Source organism: Pelobates fuscus, unplaced genomic scaffold (genome assembly GCF_036172605.1).
Source record: "Pelobates fuscus isolate aPelFus1 unplaced genomic scaffold, aPelFus1.pri scaffold_24, whole genome shotgun sequence".
In the NCBI taxonomy this organism is placed as follows: domain Eukaryota; kingdom Metazoa; phylum Chordata; class Amphibia; order Anura; family Pelobatidae; genus Pelobates; species Pelobates fuscus.
In genome coordinates, this window is record NW_026961888.1 from 400729 (window position 1) to 421048 (window position 20320).

Genomic DNA, 20320 nt, shown 5'->3' on the forward strand with positions numbered 1-20320 from the left:
ACTAAGAGCTCTTCTGCTATGATCTTACTACATCCTACCTGAGCTACCTGTCTGAACAAACGAGGATCAAAATCCCTTTTCTCTGTTTCTTTACGACACGAGCTTCAACCCACCTTGATAACACTGGCCCCTTCCCTTTCTTGCATAAGAGTGAGAAAGAAAACCTTGGAATATATTCTTTTAATAGTTATCACAGTAATGTTTGTGGAGAACATCAGGCTCATCCCAAAGGAGATGTGTCAGCTTTCACCGGCTCTGCTAGATCGTGACAACCCTCGGGACCCATGGAGCTGCTAATGAATTCTTGGTTAGATAGTTTAGTACATTCCACGATAGATGGCATCGACCTCCGTCCTCTTATTTTACCTAAATGTATTCGTTTTATCCATTCGGAAACACAGTGTGAGAGCAGAGTGTGAAAAGATGGAGTAGGGACAGTGGAGGGTGTGTCATAAGACTGTATCCAATCAGAGCGTGGTTAGATCAGCCAATAAGATGCTAGCTGGAGATGTATAATTTGGAGGCTGCTGCGGGCGCGTATTATTGCTTGATCTTCATAGAGAATAGTGACCATGTCTGAAGCCGCCCCAGCTCCCGCCGCCGCACCTGCGGTAGAAAGCGCCTCCAAGAAGAAGCAGCCCAAGAAAGCAGCCGGTGTCAAGAAAGCCGCTAAGCCCTCCGGTCCTAGCGTGTCCGAGCTCATTGTCAAAGCTGTGTCCGCTTCTAAAGAGCGCAGCGGGGTGTCCCTGGCAGCTCTGAAGAAGGCTTTGGCTGCTTCTGGTTATGATGTGGAAAAGAATAACAGCCGCCTCAAGCTGGCTCTCAAGGGCTTGGTGACTAAAAGCACTCTCGTCCAGGTCAAAGGAAGCGGAGCTTCCGGCTCCTTCAAGCTCAACAAAAAGCAGGCGGAGAGCAAGGACAAGGCTACCAAGAAAAAGGCACCGGCTAAAGTCAAGAAGCCTGCCCCGAAGAAAGCCACCAAGTCTCCAGCCAAACCTAAGAAGGTAGCTGCAAAGAGCCCGAAAAAGGCCAAAAAGCCGGCCGCCTCCGCTAAAAAGGCCACCAAAAGTCCGAAGAAAGTCAAAGCCGCCAAGCCCAAGAAGGTAGTGAAAAGCCCGGCTAAGAAGACCGTGAAGAGCCCTGCCAAAAAGGCAGCCAAACCCAAAGCCGCAAAGAGTCCTGCAAAGGCTAAAAAGGCAGCTCCCAAAAAGAAATAAGCCTTGCTCGCATTTAATTTTATTTTCCAAACCCCAAAGGCTCTTGTAAGAGCCACCACATTCTCATTTCAGAGCTATATATCAGTGATGGCAACGTGTTTGTTTTGGTGTCATGTCACACATATCGTTCCCCCTCCATCCCTCATTCTAAAGTCAGGAATAACCTAATGAATCCTGTAATCCCAGCATCTAGTGCTCGAAAAGATTACACAGGAATGTATCTTGTCGGTGTGGCTAAGTCCCCGTATACCAGTGCTACACTTGAGCGTTGATTTTTTTTATTTTTTTTGGCTTAGAAATTCCCTCCGTTCTAAGATACTGAGGGTGTTTCTTCATTAAATTGCGAAAGGCCAGTTTTAGTGAGAAACGCATATAATATATAGAATATCACACAGTGTCCTTCCAGACTAGATTTAATGTTATTGCCTTTTTCAGTAAGATAATAAAGCAGAACATATTTTAGGGATTGCGATTTTGTACATGGTGATAATAAAAGGGACTGTCCTCGTCCTCTCTCCACGTGTGAAACGGGCGCTTATTTCGATATTCAAAGAGTGATAAAGCCCAAGAAATGATACCTTGTGCAGTAGCTAAGCCGACTATCAAAGAAACACTAAAGACATGATAAAATGATTATACTTCAAAAGACTTCACGATTGTGAAATCTTTTGAAGCATAAACAGCTTTGGTTTTAAAAGCCAGAACCATTTCGAGCACGGAAGGAGAGGGTTAAGCATATTATTGAGAGGAAAAAAAAAAGTGAAGGGGCGTGTTTAAAACGCCCGCCTCCTTTGCTGCAGGTCCCCATACGGTCCGTCCGAGGAGTATATAAGGAAGAGCTTTGCAAAGCATCTCATATCGTTCGTGCAGAAAGAAGAGCAGAACCATGTCTGGCAGAGGCAAAGGAGGAAAGGGTCTCGGAAAAGGTGGCGCTAAGCGTCACAGGAAGGTTCTTCGTGACAACATCCAGGGCATTACCAAGCCTGCAATTCGTCGCCTTGCTCGCAGGGGAGGCGTGAAGCGTATTTCCGGCCTCATCTATGAGGAGACTCGCGGGGTGCTGAAGGTATTCCTGGAGAACGTCATCCGGGACGCCGTCACTTACACCGAGCATGCCAAGAGGAAGACTGTCACCGCCATGGACGTAGTTTATGCTCTTAAGCGCCAGGGCCGCACTCTCTATGGCTTCGGAGGTTAAAACTCGGGCTTGACTTTACCGCACACCCCATTAACCCAAAGGCCCTTTTCAGGGCCACCCACTTTTTCACTAAAAGACTGAACCTAATCACTTTAACCCCTTCCACACCTGATAAATTGCCTGCTATCTACATAGATACACCGAGAAGGAGATAGTAGTAGAGGCTGCTCCCAAACATCTAGACGGGAAAGGTTGCTAAACACTGTATTTGTAGACCGCATTTTTGAACCATCGGAGGATTTGGAGCCGCCTTCTGTTAATGGTAGGGGATGTAAAAAAATATGAGCAAGTACGTACACACACACTGTCAAGAAAGCTCTGGTTTTGGTGTATTGTTACTGTTGCCTACATTTAATACATGCTTGCAGCCACTTAAATAGAAACATTGTTACTAGCTTTGCATATGCACTCCTGTGTTAACTATGTATTCTCCTCTAAGCGAAAAAGTAGTCTTTTTCCTGCTGCCTCTCCACACGATGGATTCTAAATAGTGAAGTTATTGTAAAATCGCCAGTGAAATAGACCAGCAGAGATGATGGCTACATCGTTGCCTGACGTGAAAATGGGATATGTGGGGACATTTGAGCATTGTAGTGTGTGGGCTCCGTAGCTAGCCCGCTCAAAGTCACAGGCTAAAAGACACGTTTTTATGAATGTGTTGGAGCTCGTTCGAGTGCAGATTTGGTGGCTCTTAAAAGAGCCTTTGTGTTTTGTGTTAGCAGGTTTCAACTTAAGCACGTTCGCCTCGGATCCTACGAGCCAGCTGGATGTCTTTGGGCATGATTGTGACCCTCTTAGCGTGGATGGCGCACAAGTTGGTATCCTCAAAAAGACCAACCAGGTAAGCCTCGCTAGCCTCTTGCAGAGCCATGACAGCAGAGCTCTGGAAGCGCAGATCAGTCTTGAAATCCTGAGCGATCTCACGGACAAGGCGCTGGAAGGGCAGCTTGCGGATGAGCAGCTCGGTGGACTTCTGATAACGGCGGATCTCCCTGAGAGCCACAGTTCCTGGACGGTAACGGTGAGGCTTTTTCACTCCCCCGGTAGCTGGGGCGCTCTTTCTAGCAGCTTTGGTGGCTAGCTGCTTGCGGGGAGCCTTGCCTCCGGTCGACTTACGGGCTGTCTGCTTAGTTCTGGCCATTGTAGCAAAACGAAAGGGAATGAACGCTGCTCGCTGTAGCCTGGGCTTTATAGCCGATACGGCGTTTTCATTGGTTCATCAAGTGGGTGGTATGTTCTGATTGGCTGAAAACAAATAGTAAACCATTTCAAAATACCCGCTCAAATCAACTGCTTCTCATCCCCTCCCCCACATTCAAAATGCCCGCTCAAATCAACTGCTTCATCCCCTCCCCCCTCCTCCATCTATTGAGACCACGCGCCCAAAGAAGGGATCTAAGCCTTTAGTGACCCTTCCTGTCCTGACAGCATTTATTATAGACGCTACTAGTTGAAAGGAATGGCAGTGGGCAGTAATGGACGTATTCCTCCCAACATACTTATTAATAGCTGTATAGGCTTTATCGAGGGGGAGGGGTGCATGGGACATTGACCTCTTACACATGCAGAAAGGCCGCTTCTTTCGATGGGATAGAAGCCACGTCTGATAAAGGACTTTCACTCACAGGACGCTCAGTAGCCATACAAATGAGCTCCAGGAGACAGAGCAGCAGGAAATGTTACAAAGCATCCACTTATTGAAACAATGTTTTCAGCCGAGAGGCCAGGCTATTAAGGCTGCGTTAACTCATCCAGCAGCACAGACAACAGAGCTGTAGCGCCGCTAGGATTTGAACGCTCATAGTAGGTTTCACCCGGCATGTCCTCCAGACAGCGGGAGAGGGGGGAATCCTGAGAGTGAGCGACATGTAGAGATGCCCCGCTTAACAAAAGAGGACCTGTACACTATATACACTTGCCCCAATTGGTATTAATTTGCTGCTGCGTTTATCATAGACATGCATGGCAGCCATTGATTTTAACTAGTTCTATAGCTGGAATGTTGGACAGGATATGGACTGCAAATGGGACTCAGTCAGTGCTGTGACAGAAGCGCCCTAATATTTTAGCTTGCTTATGAGCTGCCAGCGTGGTGTGTGTGTAGATACAGGGAACGGTTTGCGCGCAGCAGAACAATTAATCGGCTCTTTGTGGAGAACGTGGGTGGCTCTTAAAAGAGCCTTTGTGTTTGGTAGGTGAGGGAGGCAGGTGCAGCAGCTGTCCGCTTTACTTGCTCTTGGGCTTGTGGCTCTCGGTCTTCTTGGGCAGCAGCACAGCCTGGATGTTAGGCAGGACACCTCCCTGGGCGATAGTCACTCCTCCCAGCAGTTTGTTGAGCTCTTCATCGTTACGGACAGCGAGCTGGAGATGGCGGGGAATGATGCGGGTCTTTTTGTTGTCTCTAGCGGCATTCCCTGCCAGCTCCAGAATCTCAGCGGTCAGGTACTCCAGCACTGCAGCCAGATAGACGGGGGCACCGGCTCCCACACGCTCTGCATAATTGCCCTTCCTCAGCAAACGGTGGACTCTGCCGACTGGGAACTGAAGTCCCGCTCGGGATGAGCGAGTCTTCGCCTTTGCACGGGTCTTTCCACCTTGCTTTCCGCGGCCAGACATGTTTGTTCTTGATTGAATGCAAGAAGATGAAAACTCCTCCCCTACCACAAGCTATTTATAAACACACTGTGCTCTGTGATTGGATGACTTTACAAGCAGCCAATTAGAGACACGTTATACAGGGAACCAATCTATTGCTGGAGCTAGTGTTAAACAGCCGCTTCCTTACGTCATCTGACTTTAGCAACCAATCGCAGGAAGGGAAGCGGAAGGGCCTCATTTACATGGTCCGCCTATAAATAGAACCGCCGGAGCAAGCCGCTTGCTATTCGCTCGCGAGCTAACAGCGTTAATCATGCCTGATCCAGCAAAGTCCGCACCAGCCCCCAAGAAAGGCTCCAAAAAAGCCGTCACCAAGACTCAGAAGAAAGATGGCAAGAAGCGTAGAAAGAGCAGGAAGGAGAGCTATGCCATCTACGTGTACAAGGTGCTGAAGCAGGTCCATCCCGACACCGGCATCTCCTCCAAGGCAATGGGGATCATGAACTCCTTTGTCAATGATATCTTTGAGCGCATCGCAGGAGAAGCTTCTCGCCTGGCTCACTACAACAAGCGCTCCACCATCACCTCCCGGGAGATCCAGACTGCCGTGCGCCTGCTACTACCCGGAGAGCTGGCAAAGCACGCCGTGTCTGAGGGCACCAAGGCTGTCACAAAGTACACCAGCGCCAAGTAAATGTCCGCCTCCCTGACCACCCGCTAACACAAAGGCTCTTTTAAGAGCCACCCACACTGTCTCTCTCAGAGCTGGCATCACACCCATGCATCAACTCTACAGCTTACTTGCTGCCCACCACAAGCTCACGCAAACGTGTAGCTTTCCTTTCACTTAACCCTTTCCATGCTGTCCTGTAACTCTGAAGATCTCGAGCTGCTCGTGTTTGCACATTTTAGACACTTGTATCACTCACATGCTGATTTAGCCACCTAATGCTCAGTTTGCTCCGCTCTATTACTTTCAAGTCTACCTAGATACCGGACTTGATCTTAGAAGATATTCGTTGGGCGGCTGTATATCTAGTAACTGTAGATTAGGGACAGGCTTCTTATTCAGGGTAGCGCTTGAAGTCGCATTAGGGATATTATAAAAGCTGCTACTGTAGGAGATCTTATACCTAATACTTTACCAAATGGCTACATGGCCAGGGATTTCACTCGATAAGTGTATCCGTTTCTTTCTCTTTTGTTATAGCCTATTGAAACAATGTTTCACTTCATCCTGATACTGTCTATTACTATGTTGCAACTCATGGAAGCCTAGTATGTGGTTCTATCGTCTTTTTGCTCACGCTAGTATTTTACTAGACTTTAAAAGGTCTTTTTGACATATATACCTCAAAACAGCTAGTGTGCAATATCTAGCCTACCTACCCTATGTTCTATCATTTCCACTAGTTATGGGGAATGTGCGCAGGCTTACTTTGGAACATTTAGCAGGCTTTTCCCTTTATTGCACATTGGATATGTACGGATTTATTTTTGTAATTGTCTTTATTTTGTGTAAGTCTTGATATTGGTGACTTCTTTTGGGGTATCCCACCCCTTTAGCTTTATTCTTATTAAAGGTTTAGTTGTATCCATTTGTTCAGCCAACCCCCGACTGAATTAGATACCTGTCCTTAGAAAGTATCTACATTAGTCCACATACGATTGTTCATTACTTTTTGGATACATGGAAATCCTCCTTTTTTTTTTTTTTTTTTTTGATTTGGTGTTTGCCAGTAAAGAACAATTTAGACCATTGAGGCTTCATCTAAATATCAGCATGATGATTTCAGTGTCTGCAGACATGTTGAGCTTATTAAAGACAATCTGATAAGCCTGTTTTGATCTTAAAGACATAAGCATTTTATTTTTTTTGTAACTTGCCTTTTTTTCCTGTTTATTGCGCCAACACATTATACACTTTCTCACCAGATGTGCCTGTATACACTCAAACAGCGTTTTCCAATTGGTTTTCTGCAGGAACCTATGGTCCAGCGAGAACAAAACTGGAGTTCTGTAGTGATTTGCCCATTGGGTAGCCCATACACTTAAAGAAACCTGATGGGCATTGCTGCAGAGGGACTCGGTAAGCACTGTTTAATTGCCCAACGGAATCCCTGTAGCATGAGATGCTGGGAAGTGACTGACTATCATTACCTCCCAGCTTCAAATAGAAAATGCTGCACTGGAGGGAGAGAGACCGCAGTCGGCACTGAGCAGCGATTTAGGCGGCTGCCTAAGGCCTAACTCGCCATCGGGCAGGCATACTGTGTCAGGTACAAGGACCCCACACCTTGCCCGGTATGCTGCTGGTTGCGAGGTCCCTCCACTCTGTCCTGAGAAGCAGAAAGCCAGCACAGTCTGCAGCTCCGCTGACTATGCAGTGTCTCGCGATCTCTGGCCAATCAGACCGTCGCCGCGGGATACCACTTCAATGCTCTGTTTTCTGGATATTGTGAGGCACTGCACAATCTGCAGCTCACACCTGGTGGAGTTGCAGACTGTGCAGTCTCTCAGGGCAAATTGTAGAGAGAGCTTACTGGAGCACCAGGGATCAAAGACACCAGGGGCCACCAGTTGCAATCCCCTCCCTCACTTTCACACCACTGTGCAACCCGCTCCCTTACTGTGTCACCCCGTCTCTCCCTCAGGCACTCTACCACCGTTCAACCTCTACCACCGTGAGGTTGGAGTGCCTCGTGTCGCCTGCTGCGTTCAGATAGCTGGGGTGGTGATTGATGCCACAGTCTGTTCCCCCAGTGGGGACCGGGATAACCCCCACCGGTCCAGAGGGGGGGGGGGGGTAGGAGACCTGTAGAGACGCTTGGTGTGTCTGGCGTCGGGGTGAGCGGCCGTCTCTCCCCGGCTCCAACTTTAGTAGGCCGCACTCGGCGTTTCGGTTTCCCTGCCTCGACGGGTTTCAGAGGGGTGTCCTTCGGTTCCGCAGTGCATTCCCAGCATGGGTAGCACAACCCGGTGAGTCTGCGGTCAGTGTAGCCGTTGAGTTTGACCCAAATTTGGCCCGTCAGGCGAGAGCTCGTGGTGCCCACGTCTGTACTGCTTGGCGGTCAGGCTCCGCCCCCTGGGTACGGATTTTTATTTAGCTTTCGGGTATTCACCTTTTTTCTCTACTCGCTGACACATATCAAAGGTTTGGCTATATCCCTGTATGATCCGATGATTCGCTTTCCAAATGCCTAATTGCCCTGCAAGGGGAATATCATGGCTGAGCTTCAAAATGCCCATTTGGTATAGTAGTCTTTGTGCCCTTAACGTAATCCTCTAGTTTGTTTGTTTGTCCGGTAGGTTTCCGGGGTTATATTGTATTGAACCATTCATTTCTCCTTGACCTTCTCGTATAGATGCATTTCTGATACTGCTCGATATGCCTCTGCCGGACAATTTGCTAGTTAAAATAGGTGCCCGGTTGTTTGTTGAAACACTTGAATCCACAGACAAAAACAACCTAGACCTCACCACATATAAAACACTTTTGGATAAACGCTCAGAGCTAGCCACCCTTAATAGAACACAAATCAAGAAAAGTCTTCTTCTTACCAGACACCGGTACTATACCCAAGGGGGCAAAGGGGGACGACTATCAGCGCAAGCTCTAAAAACACAAAGACAAACCACATTTATCTCATCCATACAGACTCCACAAGGGACCAAGTCAAATCTGATGGCGGACATCATGCTAGCCTTCCAGGAGTTTTACCACAAACTTTACAACTTGAGGGACTCTCCCCCCAGATGTTACTGACATAAGAGCCTTCCTCAAACAAAGGATCGCCAAGACAATCCCACCCAACGTACAACAAAGACTTGACTCTCCCACAACTAAAGAGGAGTTAGAAGTAGTGATACACTCCCTCCCACTAGGAAAGAGCCCGGGCCCAGATGTCTTCACGGCCAAATACTACAAGAGCTTTTCCATCCAGCTCATACCCCCACTCCTAGACGCACTCAACTCCCTACTTAAAGACAATTCCATACCCCCACAGGCATCGGAAGCCACTATTGCACTCTACCCAAACCAGGTAAAGATTTGACCCAATGTGGGAGTTATTGGCCTATCTCACTTAAAAATATTGATTTAAAAAATGTTCACTAAAACACTAGCTAACGGGGGCGTGGCTAACCGGGAAGCCTGATGGACGCGTTCTGATTCAGCTCCTCCAGACCCGGGCACAATCCGCTGCAATCGGAGAGACGTGAGTGACATGGGCAATCCCAGGAAACAAAATCAGGTACAGGGGCAACAAGGGAAGACCCCCACAGCTAAATCGGGCACCCTCACCCGATATTTTAAAGATAATCTCGATCGAGAGCCGGAGTCCGCGGCCGCGCTCTCCAAGATGGCGGACACTGACTCTGTAATAGAATCACAGCCACAAAGCCCCCACATGTCGGAGTGTTCAAGTAACTCACCAAACATTAGTGAGGATTTAGATATAAAAGATATGCTAAGAAATCTCCCATCTAAGTCTGATATCCAGAATCTCCCATCTAAATCAGATATACAGAATATAATTGGGAAATTAGAGACCACACTTCATGCTAAAATGGCGGAGATGGGCTCAGAAATTCAACAAATTAACCTAAAAGTCACTGACCTGGAAGAAGAAAAGGATGTAATGCAGGCCCAAATAGTTAATATTTCCTCAACTCTGGAATCTCACATACACTTCATGTCAGCCACCCAGAGACATATTGATGATTTGGATAATCGTGGGAGAAGAAATAATCTACGCATAAGGGGGATCCCAGAAACCCTAAATGAAGACTTACCAGGGGTATTAACTGAGCTATTCACCCTCATATTAGGAGACTCCAACGCAAGCCAAATGCTCCTAGATAGGGCCCATCGTTCGTTGCGCCCCAGGGGACTATCCCAGGATTCCCCCAGAGATGTCATTTGCAGGCTGCATTATTTTAACACTAAAGATTCAATTCTGAGATCATTGAGGGACACAACACAACCACTTTTATTTCATGGAAATCCAATACAGATCTATCCGGATCTTTCCTGGTACACCTTACAGGCCAGACGGGCACTTAAACCAATCACGGAACTGCTACGCAATAGGAGCATTAGATATCGTTGGGGTTTCCCCTTTGCGCTGATTGTAAATAACAAAGGTAACATCCACCAAATTGCCTCGATCATGGACGTCCCCCCATTTCTAAGAGCTATGGACCTGCCAGACACAGTTATAATGGACTGGAACTATCCAATACCGAACCAAGAAAGCCTTCAAATATCACAAAGACAGAAATGGACCACCCCAGCGAAACCAAGGAAACCACCGAACAGATTCATCTCACCGCATCTTCAACGAGAAAGGCAGCTGAACACTCAAAACCACATGAGACCAATCTCCAACGATTAATCCTCTATGTCTACTCTACATGTAATGGACGATGACGATAGGGGTTCTCTTTCATCTAAAATCCACTGATACCAGCCACATACAACCCAAATCTCTATCTATCTTGCACATGCCTCGTTTGTAGCTTTTGGAGACGCATGTAAGCACTGGACATCAAGACTTTCACCTAAACCTGATCGGACAAAGTCGTTGAGCCTTTGAAGCAACCACCTTTATGCTGGGAGATTAATGACTTGCGCTATCAGGTCGTATACCCAAAGACAGTCCGGACACATACGCTGTGTTCAAAATTCCTAAGTTTTACACATTTTGTACAGCTTTCTATATATATCTATAGGTTTTATTGTCTAATGTTTACTGTTAATATACCCGTAATAAGTCCTTAAGCCAAGCAAGTCCATTAGTAGCACAACAAATCAGGGATTCCAGGGTTTCCTAATCTAATAGTGGAAATAAAACTGGGTCATTCATACGAGACTCCCTAGAGTAACTATAGATGAGAAACCACACTAAACTGGTTTAGCTTCAGCTATTTATGTACGTTACACTTTGATTAGATAAGGGATTAAGGCTCATACTTTGAGACCGGCTAGATGACAATTGGACGTAAACGTTAATTCATAAAAAAAAAAAAAAAAAAAATATATATATATATATATATAAAAATTTCAAAACAAATTAAAAATTTTTTAAATAATTAAAAAAAAAAAAAAAAAAAAAAAAAAATAAAAAAAAAATAAAGAGTAACTGGAATCACCCCACAACGCGGACTAGGATCCCATTAACTGGTTAATTGAGATCTTCTCACACACTGTTTATACTACCTGTTCTATTAAATATAGGTCCCCTGACCTTCTCTCCTAAAGGTTATTTAAGCAAATAGGATCGATAAGCCCCGGGTCCTAGATACACACCCGTAGCACACAACCCCAAATAAACTACGGTTCTCTCTCTGATAAAGAGACTGAACTTTATTCCCCTTAAGGGAAAACAGACTACCCACATTGTTGGGTTTAATCTCCATCTAATCTTTCATAGTATTACTACACAGTACAGACAACTCTTTATGAGATAGAGCGTTCACAACACAGAGAGAAATACTTTTCAGATACAATATATTCACATCTACGTTTGAAATTACGACTTACCTGTGAAATAACCTTTGTATCCATAATATCGAGAGGTCAATCTAAATATACTGAAGGGCTTTGTTGTTATTGCTATTGTTAGTGATACATTTTATACGTGTTATTTTTCTATGTATTAACTTATCTTTTCTTATCGTTGTTGTAATATATATACAGTGGTGCTCGCTTAGTGCCTGACAAATTACTCCACGGACAGCTTATACCGCACACCTGTGCTTCTGTGACTAAGACATATCATCGACTGTGAACACTAAATCTACTGCGCAGCCAGTTGCCCGGGGCCGACCGGGAGGAATCTCTGGTCTCCTACAGAACATCCTATCTGCAAGGTAACCAGTATCACCACCTCACCCCATCCATACACCAAACTTCCTTAAAAAATCAGGAAGGCTTGGGAGGTTATCGCACCAATAACACCCATTTGAATCTCCAAAATACACTAGCATTGAACACAATCCAAGCACCATATTAACAACCGCACCATAGCAATGTCCAATATAATTATTGTCACACAAAACGCTAGGGGACTAAATACTCCTGAGAAACGGTCCATAGCCCTAACAGATTTCCACAAACATAGGGCAAACTTTGTTTATATACAAGAAACACATTTTCGTAAAGATGCTCCTCCCAGACTTCAGAATAGGGACTATCCAAGAGGTTACTTTAGCAACTACACTGAGGCTAAAGCGAGGGGTGTGGCCATCCTGGTCAGCCGTCAGACACAATTCATTTTTCAGGATCAATTACTTGACGATGCTGGTAGATATATATTTGTGAAGGGCAAATTAGGAAACACTCAAATCACATTGGCAAATATCTACCTACCAAACAAAAAACAATCACACTCACTCAATAAAATATTACACAAATTATCCTCCTTTTATGAAGGAATACTTATCATGGGGGGAGACATCAACATATCCCTAGATGAAATCCTTGACACTACTTCCTCATCGCAGGGCTATCTGACGCAAACGAGACTACATATGAAAAATATCCTTTATGAAGCTCAACTATTTGATAGCTGGAGAGCAGTCAATCCTAAAACAAAAGACTACTCCTTCTTCTCACCTCCCACTGGCACTTACACACGAATAGACACAATTTTTCTCCATCATAGACACCTGCCCCTGATCACATCAGCCTCTTATGGCCCGATCACGTGGTCAGACCATGCACCACTTACACTCAAGCTGACCATACCTTCAATCCCTAAGTCGGCTCCTCAATGGAAACTTAATGACATGATACTGAACAATGAGGAAGCTGTTTCTCAAATAAAAGAAACAGTCACGAATTACTTTAAAGAAAATACCAACCCAGACACGACGCCAATCATGACATGGGAAGCACATAAAGCTGTACTTAGAGGAGAATTAATTAGAATAGCATCAAAACTAAAACGTAAGAGGGAACAAACAATTACCAAACTCACACAAGATATTAAAAATCTGGAAAGCCAACACCGGGGCGCCTCTTCCCTAGAAAATTACAATCTTCTGCTCTCTAAAAGGTCTGAACTCACATCGATCCTTACATTAAACGCAAAACGTAAGCTCTCACTCACCAAGGGATCTTACTACACACAGGGAGGCAAAGCGGGGAGATTCCTTGCTCAGGCACTTCAGGCAGAAAGACAATCCAGCTTTGTCTCCGAAATTAATATGGAGAATGGCGACCCTACCAGCCACATGCCAGACATACTCAAAGCTTTCCATAAATTTTATACTAACTTATACAACTTGAAAACCTCCCAACCCACCTCACAAGATATATTAGATTTCCTAACACCCAGGATTAAACATACTTTACCACCCATAGATAAAGCATTTCTTGACGAACCCATCTCCATCGACGAATTCCTTCAGGTAGTTAAAACTATCCCCATTGGTAAAAGCCCAGGCCCAGACGGCTTCACTGGGAAATACTATAAATTACTGTCTCAAATCCTAGCACAACCCTTCACTACTGCTTTTAACGCCCAAAACTTGTCATCTATCATCCCCAAGTCTGCACTAGAGGCAACCATCACTTTAATACCGAAACCAGGTAAAGATCATAAGGCATGTAGCAGCTATCGACCTATTTCTTTGATAAATGCAGACATCAAAATACTCACCAAAATAATGGCCAATAGATTGAAACCTCTACTACCCGGCCTTATCCACCAAGACCAAGCCGGTTTCGTTCCGTGCAGAGAAGCAAAACACAACACAACTAAAATTATTAATCTTGTACATTGGGCCCAATCGCGCAAAATAGAAAGCATTCTCCTAGCTATCGATGCGGAGAAAGCATTTGATAGAGTCAGTTGGGCGTTACTACATCACACAATTCAACAGTTAGGTTTTGGACCACGCTGGCAAGAATGGCTAAACTCTATATATTCTGCACCGACAGCCAGACTGAGGGTCAATGGCCAGTTATCCCAACCAGTAACCATCACTAATGGGACGAGACAGGGGTGTCCTCTTTCCCCTATCCTATTCATATTAATCTTAGAACCGTTCCTTCAGGGCGTCAGAGACAACAAACATATTCAGGGCTTTAAGATTGATAAACAGGAATACAAGGTCACTGCTTTTGCAGATGACCTTTTATTCACGATCACTAATCCACTCTCAACTTTACCTCACTTAATATTGGAGATGGAAGCATATGGCAGAATATCCAACTTCCAGGCGAACCTAACAAAATGTGACATTCTACCAATTCACACAACGGGAAACACCAATATGTTACTACAGTCCAAATTCAAATTCAACTGGGCCTCAGGGTCGATTAAATATCTAGGTGTGCACATTCCAAACAAATTGGAATTGATTTATACATTAAACTTCCCTCCTCTGCTAGCTAACATCACTAAAGATTTGCAGAACTGGCACAAACCTTGCTTTGGCTGGCTATGCAGAATCAATATAATTAAAATGAATGTGCTACCACGACTTTTGTATCTTCTGCAAACTCTGCCCATCGTAATCCCACACACCTTTTTCAACACAAGCAGATCCATAATCACGAAATTTCTATGGGCACACACAACACCAAGGCTAGCTCACTCCATCCTGACGAGAAACAAAGGAAATGGGGGAGTAAATCTCCCTGATATTGAGTTATACCACCAGGCATTACATCTACAAAGGGTTTATGAATGGACCAAAAACACACAAACCCAACAATGGGTTACCATTGAAAATGCCCTCCACAGCTCCCCACTACATACATGCGTTTGGTTCCATTCCAATCCTACTCTTCCCATTAAGGGAACCCACAAATCCCACCCGACGATTGACACAACCCTCAAACTGTGGCACAAACTTAGAAAAAATCCCATCACTCACAATCCCTACTTTCAACAAGGGAACTCGGGCAAATCTTTTGATCTTTATCACAAAAACGAGACTCTACAATTACGTGATGTGCTACAGGACGGCAAAATTAAGACTTTACTCCAAATTTTACCGCACGAAAATCCGACGGTAATACAACTCTTACACTACCACCAACTGAAACACTTCATCAAGACGCAAAACCTACTACCCTTGGGGAACAGACCACTCACAAAATTAGAACAACTATGCTCCTCACACCCGCTCACTAAGAAAATCTTATCATCAATGTACACGCTGCTTAGAGAATCTCAAGAGAATACTCTTCCAGGGTATACAGTTAAATGGACAGAAGAGTTGAAGGTAAACTTAACAGGCCTACAATGGCACCGCATATTCAAAGCAGCACACACATCTACTATTTCCCTATCAGCACAGGAGAGCAATTATAAAAGATTAACGAGGTGGCATCATACCCCAGCGAAGATCCACATGATACACACCACCTCTCCAGATCAGTGCTGGAGATGCTGCCAAACAGGAGCAACTCATGCTCACATTTGGTGGCAATGCCCGCAAGTAGTAAAATTCTGGAACAGGATACATACTATTATACAAAGCATTTTCCAAACCAAATTCATACTAGCCCCAGATCAATACATCTTCCTCATGCCTCCTCAGGGTTTTACAAAAATGCAAACTGCCCTTTTCCGCCACTTAGTCATGGCTGCCACGCAACTAATCCCCAAACACTGGAAAAAGCCAAACCCTCCCTCGCTCAGGGAGTGGATTCAGAGGGTTGAGGACACGAAACAACTTGAAGGACTAACACATGCTAAAGCAGGGAACTATATGAGATATACCAAAGTTTGGGCTCCGTGGAATAATTTCACGAGACTGGGAACTCTATAGACAACCAATCATACCATTTCCATGATAACCAACTGAAAAGTGGGGGAGGAGCCTTCTGGACACTATCCACGGGCGGCTGGTGGCGCAGTATTTGATTTGCAAAGACGATAACGTACTTAAACGAACGACTTAGACAACGGTCTCTCTGACAGAGGCAACTAAGGACTAGATGATGTGAATATGACTATAAAGTTCGGAATAGGTATAAGACATGTAAAGTTACCTATACCTCTATGACCTCACAAGTATTTGCAGGCAACTTACTAAACAGTGCAACCGCTATTATGATTTACACATTAAGTTTTACAATGTCATATACCGCATTTCTATATTCAAATTGTCACTTTATCTAACCTAATCTGATCAAACCGTGGGTTATGGAAATCGCCAAACAAAGTTTACAGAAATGTTCATGTACGAACTCTCTAATCAAAATATCTATGTATGTACTGTTTATATTTTCTATCTTCATGATTGTTATTTGTGACTATAATGAAAAAATTGTGCTGATCTTTCCACATGCTGACCAACTGTTAACATATGTCTGGTTATATACTTCTCAATACTGTTGGGGCATGGCAAGCCCTCTTGTTATACTTTCATGCACTACAAAAATAAAGAATTCAAAAAAAAAAAAAAAAAAAAAAAAAAACACTAGCTAACCGCCTACGCCTCAAGCTCCCAGAGCTAATTCACCCAGACCAGGCTGGATTTATACAAGGCCGAGAAGCTAAAAAATAATATCACCAAACTCATTAATCTCATGCATCACTCTGAACACACAAACACCCAGACACTGTTACTCTCCAGAGATGCCGAAAAGGCTTTCAACAGGGTGGACTGGTCCCTGATGCTTGCCACCCTGGAACAGATGGGCTTTGGCCCAAACTGGCTAAGGTGGATGGGAGCTATATACTCCAGACCAACGGCTAGGCTACTCGTGAACGGCCAACTCTCACTCCCAGTACCCATCTCCAATAGCACCCCTCTTTGTTTCGTCCTGGTCCTGGAGCCATTCCTCCAGGGAGTTAGAGAAAATCCTAACATCAAGGGTTTCAAATTTGGATGGGCAGAACACAAAATATCAGCATTTGCAGATGACATGCTATTCACGGTCTCCGAACCCAGCTCCTCACTCCCTCATATACTGGAGGAGATGTCTCTCTATAGCAAAGTGTTCACCTTTCATGCCACTCTAGGTAAATGTGAACTCCTCCCACTGAAAGTACTAAACTCGACCAAAACACATCTACAATCAAACTTCCCATTCTCCTGGGGAACAGAGCATATAACATATCTGGGGGTAGCACTACCATCCGTTATCTCACGACTATATGAAACCACCCCCCACCCCCCTGCTAATCCAAGCTAGAACTAAAGATCTTACTAAATGGCACACTTCGCAGTTCAGCTGGTTTTGCAGGATAAATATCCTGAAAATTAGTATTCTCCCAAGAATATTATACTTGCTGCAAGTTCTCCCGATCACTCTACCCACAACCTTCTTTGCTGCCATACAAAAACTATTTACGACATTTATTTGGTCCCACAAACGCCCCAGGCTAGCCTATCAGCTGCTCACAAGATCAAAGACGGAGGGGGGTCTGGGGCTGCCAGATGTGGAACGATACCACAGTGCAGTACTATTGGCCAGGATTTATGACTGGACAGGCAAGAACACGACCAAACAATGGGTAGATGTAGAGAATAACATCTTCCGTGTCCCCATACACACAATACCATGGCACAACTCTGGCCAATCCTTCCTTATGCACAAACAACACCCGACCATTACTCCGACACTGAGAATGTGGTCACACATGAGTCATTGGCGGCGGACATATCACCATACCCATCACCGCTATATCCACTGACTCACAATCCGCTCTTCAAGCCTGGTGAATCGGGAGCGGCATACAGATAATATCATACCACAGCATACCTACCTTCACGAGACCTCCTTGACAATGAGGGAGTTAGGCCCCTGTCGTCCCTACACCCGCAGGGAACTCCCACGACCCTTCAAAAATTTCTCTACGATCAACTCATTCACTTTTTGCGGACCAACAAATACCCCCAACAAGGTCACCGAGCACTGACCAAATTCGAACTTACGTGCACCCAATGCACACTCAAAAAGAAACAGGTCAAAACCACATATGCCTACTACAGGACACTAGCCAACCAATCAACCTACTCTACAAAAAACACTGGGAACAAGAACTGCACTTATCTTTCGCAGATAATGACTGGAAGCAAATATTCCTCCTGACACAAAAATCATCCACCAGCTTAGCGACACAAGAAAGTAACTATAAGAAGATAGCTAGATGGCACTACACCCCATCCAAACTCAAACGGGCATTCCCAGGCACGTCCAATAACTGCTGTAGATGACTAGAGGCCATTGGGGACACGGCTCACATCTGGTGGTCATGCACAGTGAACCAAAAGTTCTGGTCACGGATCTCCAGTCTCATACACCTCATAACGGGAACCACCATACCCTACCCACCTTAAACACTCCTATATCTTATATTGCCTCCCTCCATACCAAGGGACACTAGGACCCTAGACATACATCTGCTCAAAGCAGCAAATCTGCTTATCACCCTCCACTGGAAAAAAAAAAAATATACATGACCTCCTGGGAACCCTAGTGTAACTTCATGAACACCAGTCAAACAGACCGATAGTGACACCCAGCTGGAGATAATATGAGACCTTGAACTACCAGCGAATCTATTTGAATATCAACACCCTTATTATTTTTGGTCTTCACTTCCCCTCTATGTCGACTACAAGTATTTCTGTTACTGAATGTGAACTTTGTACTAGACATTATGACTAAAGCAGCAATGTTATACACATTTTTGAAGTATCAATTGTTACATTTGCAAGAATTTTAAAATAAACAATTTCTAAAAAAAAAAGGAAAAAGGAAAAAAAGCCGAACAGACACTGCTTGATCCGTTTTAGGTCAGCTTTGGGATTTCTAGGTAGTCTCAGTAAAATCCATTCTGAGTTCTCCTTATAACCGGCAGAAAAAAAAAAAAAAAAATATATATATATATATATATATATATATATATATATATATATATATATATATATATATATATATATATATATATATATATATCTGCGAGCGGTTCAACAGAACACTGCTTGCCGAGACTGGAAGCGACTCCTACCGCACTTCTTATGTGCATATTGGGAGGTGCCGCAGGAACTGCTTTGGACTATTATATGGGAGAAGATAACGAGGACCTCATCACAGTGCATTGGGATGGGGGAATGTGCTAAAACTCTGTGACCACATGGAACAGTTGGCTAAGTTGGTAAAAGAGAACCTCCAAGCTGACAAGGGGTGACAGAAAGTATGGTATGACCGGGGTACCCGACTGCGTAGTTTCCGTGTTGGACAAAAGATTAAACCGGTCTGACATGATTAATTACAGGCGGCATGGCAGGGTCCCTACAAGGTGGTGGAGCATATCTGCAATACCACCTATGTGGTAGCCAGCTGTGCAGATGAGAGAGTAAACTGCTCCTTCCACGTTAATATGCTTAAAGAGTACAAAAAAAGGAAGGACGATGTAACTGCAGTGTGCGCCCCAGCTTCTGAGGATCTAGACAGCCTCGCATTACCTGACTTGCTAGAGGGAGACTCCCAAGTTGACCTTATCGCTCAAGTCAAACTAGGAGACAAACTGACTGATAAAGAAATAGTTCAGGCCCACAAATTATTGAAAGCTAAACGAAAGACCTTCTCCCAAGACCCTGGGTACATCACCCTGGCTGTACACAACGTGGAAATCCCAGGACAAGCACCTATGAGGCAACCACCCCTACCACATTCTCGAGGCAGTCCGGTAAGAGATACGGAAGGATATACAGTAAATGCTGTGACTAGGAGTGATTGAGGCTTCAGACTTGGCTTGTAGTCCTAGTACCGAAGCGGGACGGAACAACACTCTTCTGCGTGGACTACAGGCGACTGAACGATCGGACTCTTACCAACTCTTATCCCATGCCCTGGAGGAACTATTTCATCATATAGCATGGGGACAGTATCTCGCCACAACAGACCTATGCAAGGGCTACTAGCAGATTCACCTGGCCGAGGAGGCTATCCCCAAGTCGGCATTCGTCACCCCGCTTGGCCTATTCCAATATCAGGTCATGCCGTTCTAGATGAAGAATGTCCCAGCCACCTTTCAACGTATGGTGGATAGGTTCCTCAATGGCTTCCAGGAATTTGCACGTGCGTACCTGGACAGCATAGCTATCAATTGTGACTCATAGGAGGAAGATTTCCCATGTAGGGAAGGTTATCGGCCGAATTAGAGCAGCTGGCTTAACTCTGAAGCCAGACAAGTGTCACATTGGTATGGCTGAAGTGCGGTATCTGGGACACAGAGTAGCTGGGAGACTTCTGCCCCTACCCGAGTGGCCACCACACACTGGATAACACAGTTCTACTTCACCCTTTACTAAGTCTTGGCTCGTGTTTTTT

At 44.9% G+C, this 20320-nt stretch overlaps 2 protein-coding genes across 2 annotated transcripts; one reads left to right on the forward strand and one right to left on the reverse strand.

Annotated features, from left to right (window-relative positions):
• The first annotated feature begins 572 nt into the window (after positions 1-572).
• LOC134584843 (histone H1B-like) lies at positions 573-1217 on the forward strand. Its single transcript, XM_063440661.1, has one exon. The coding sequence runs from the start codon at positions 573-575 to the stop codon at positions 1215-1217; it is 645 nt and encodes a 214-aa protein (XP_063296731.1).
• Positions 1218-3145: 1928 nt separating this feature from the next.
• LOC134584813 (histone H3) lies at positions 3146-3556 on the reverse strand. Its single transcript, XM_063440635.1, has one exon. The coding sequence runs from the start codon at positions 3554-3556 to the stop codon at positions 3146-3148; it is 411 nt and encodes a 136-aa protein (XP_063296705.1).
• Positions 3557-20320: the final 16764 nt, after the last annotated feature.

Bases quoted from the DNA above. Each gene is read 5' to 3' on its own strand.
- LOC134584843 (XM_063440661.1), top strand. From the start codon at position 573: ATGTCTGAAGCCGCCCCAGCTCCCGCCGCCGCACCTGCGGTAGAAAGC.
- LOC134584813 (XM_063440635.1), bottom strand. From the start codon at position 3,556: ATGGCCAGAACTAAGCAGACAGCCCGTAAGTCGACCGGAGGCAAGGCT.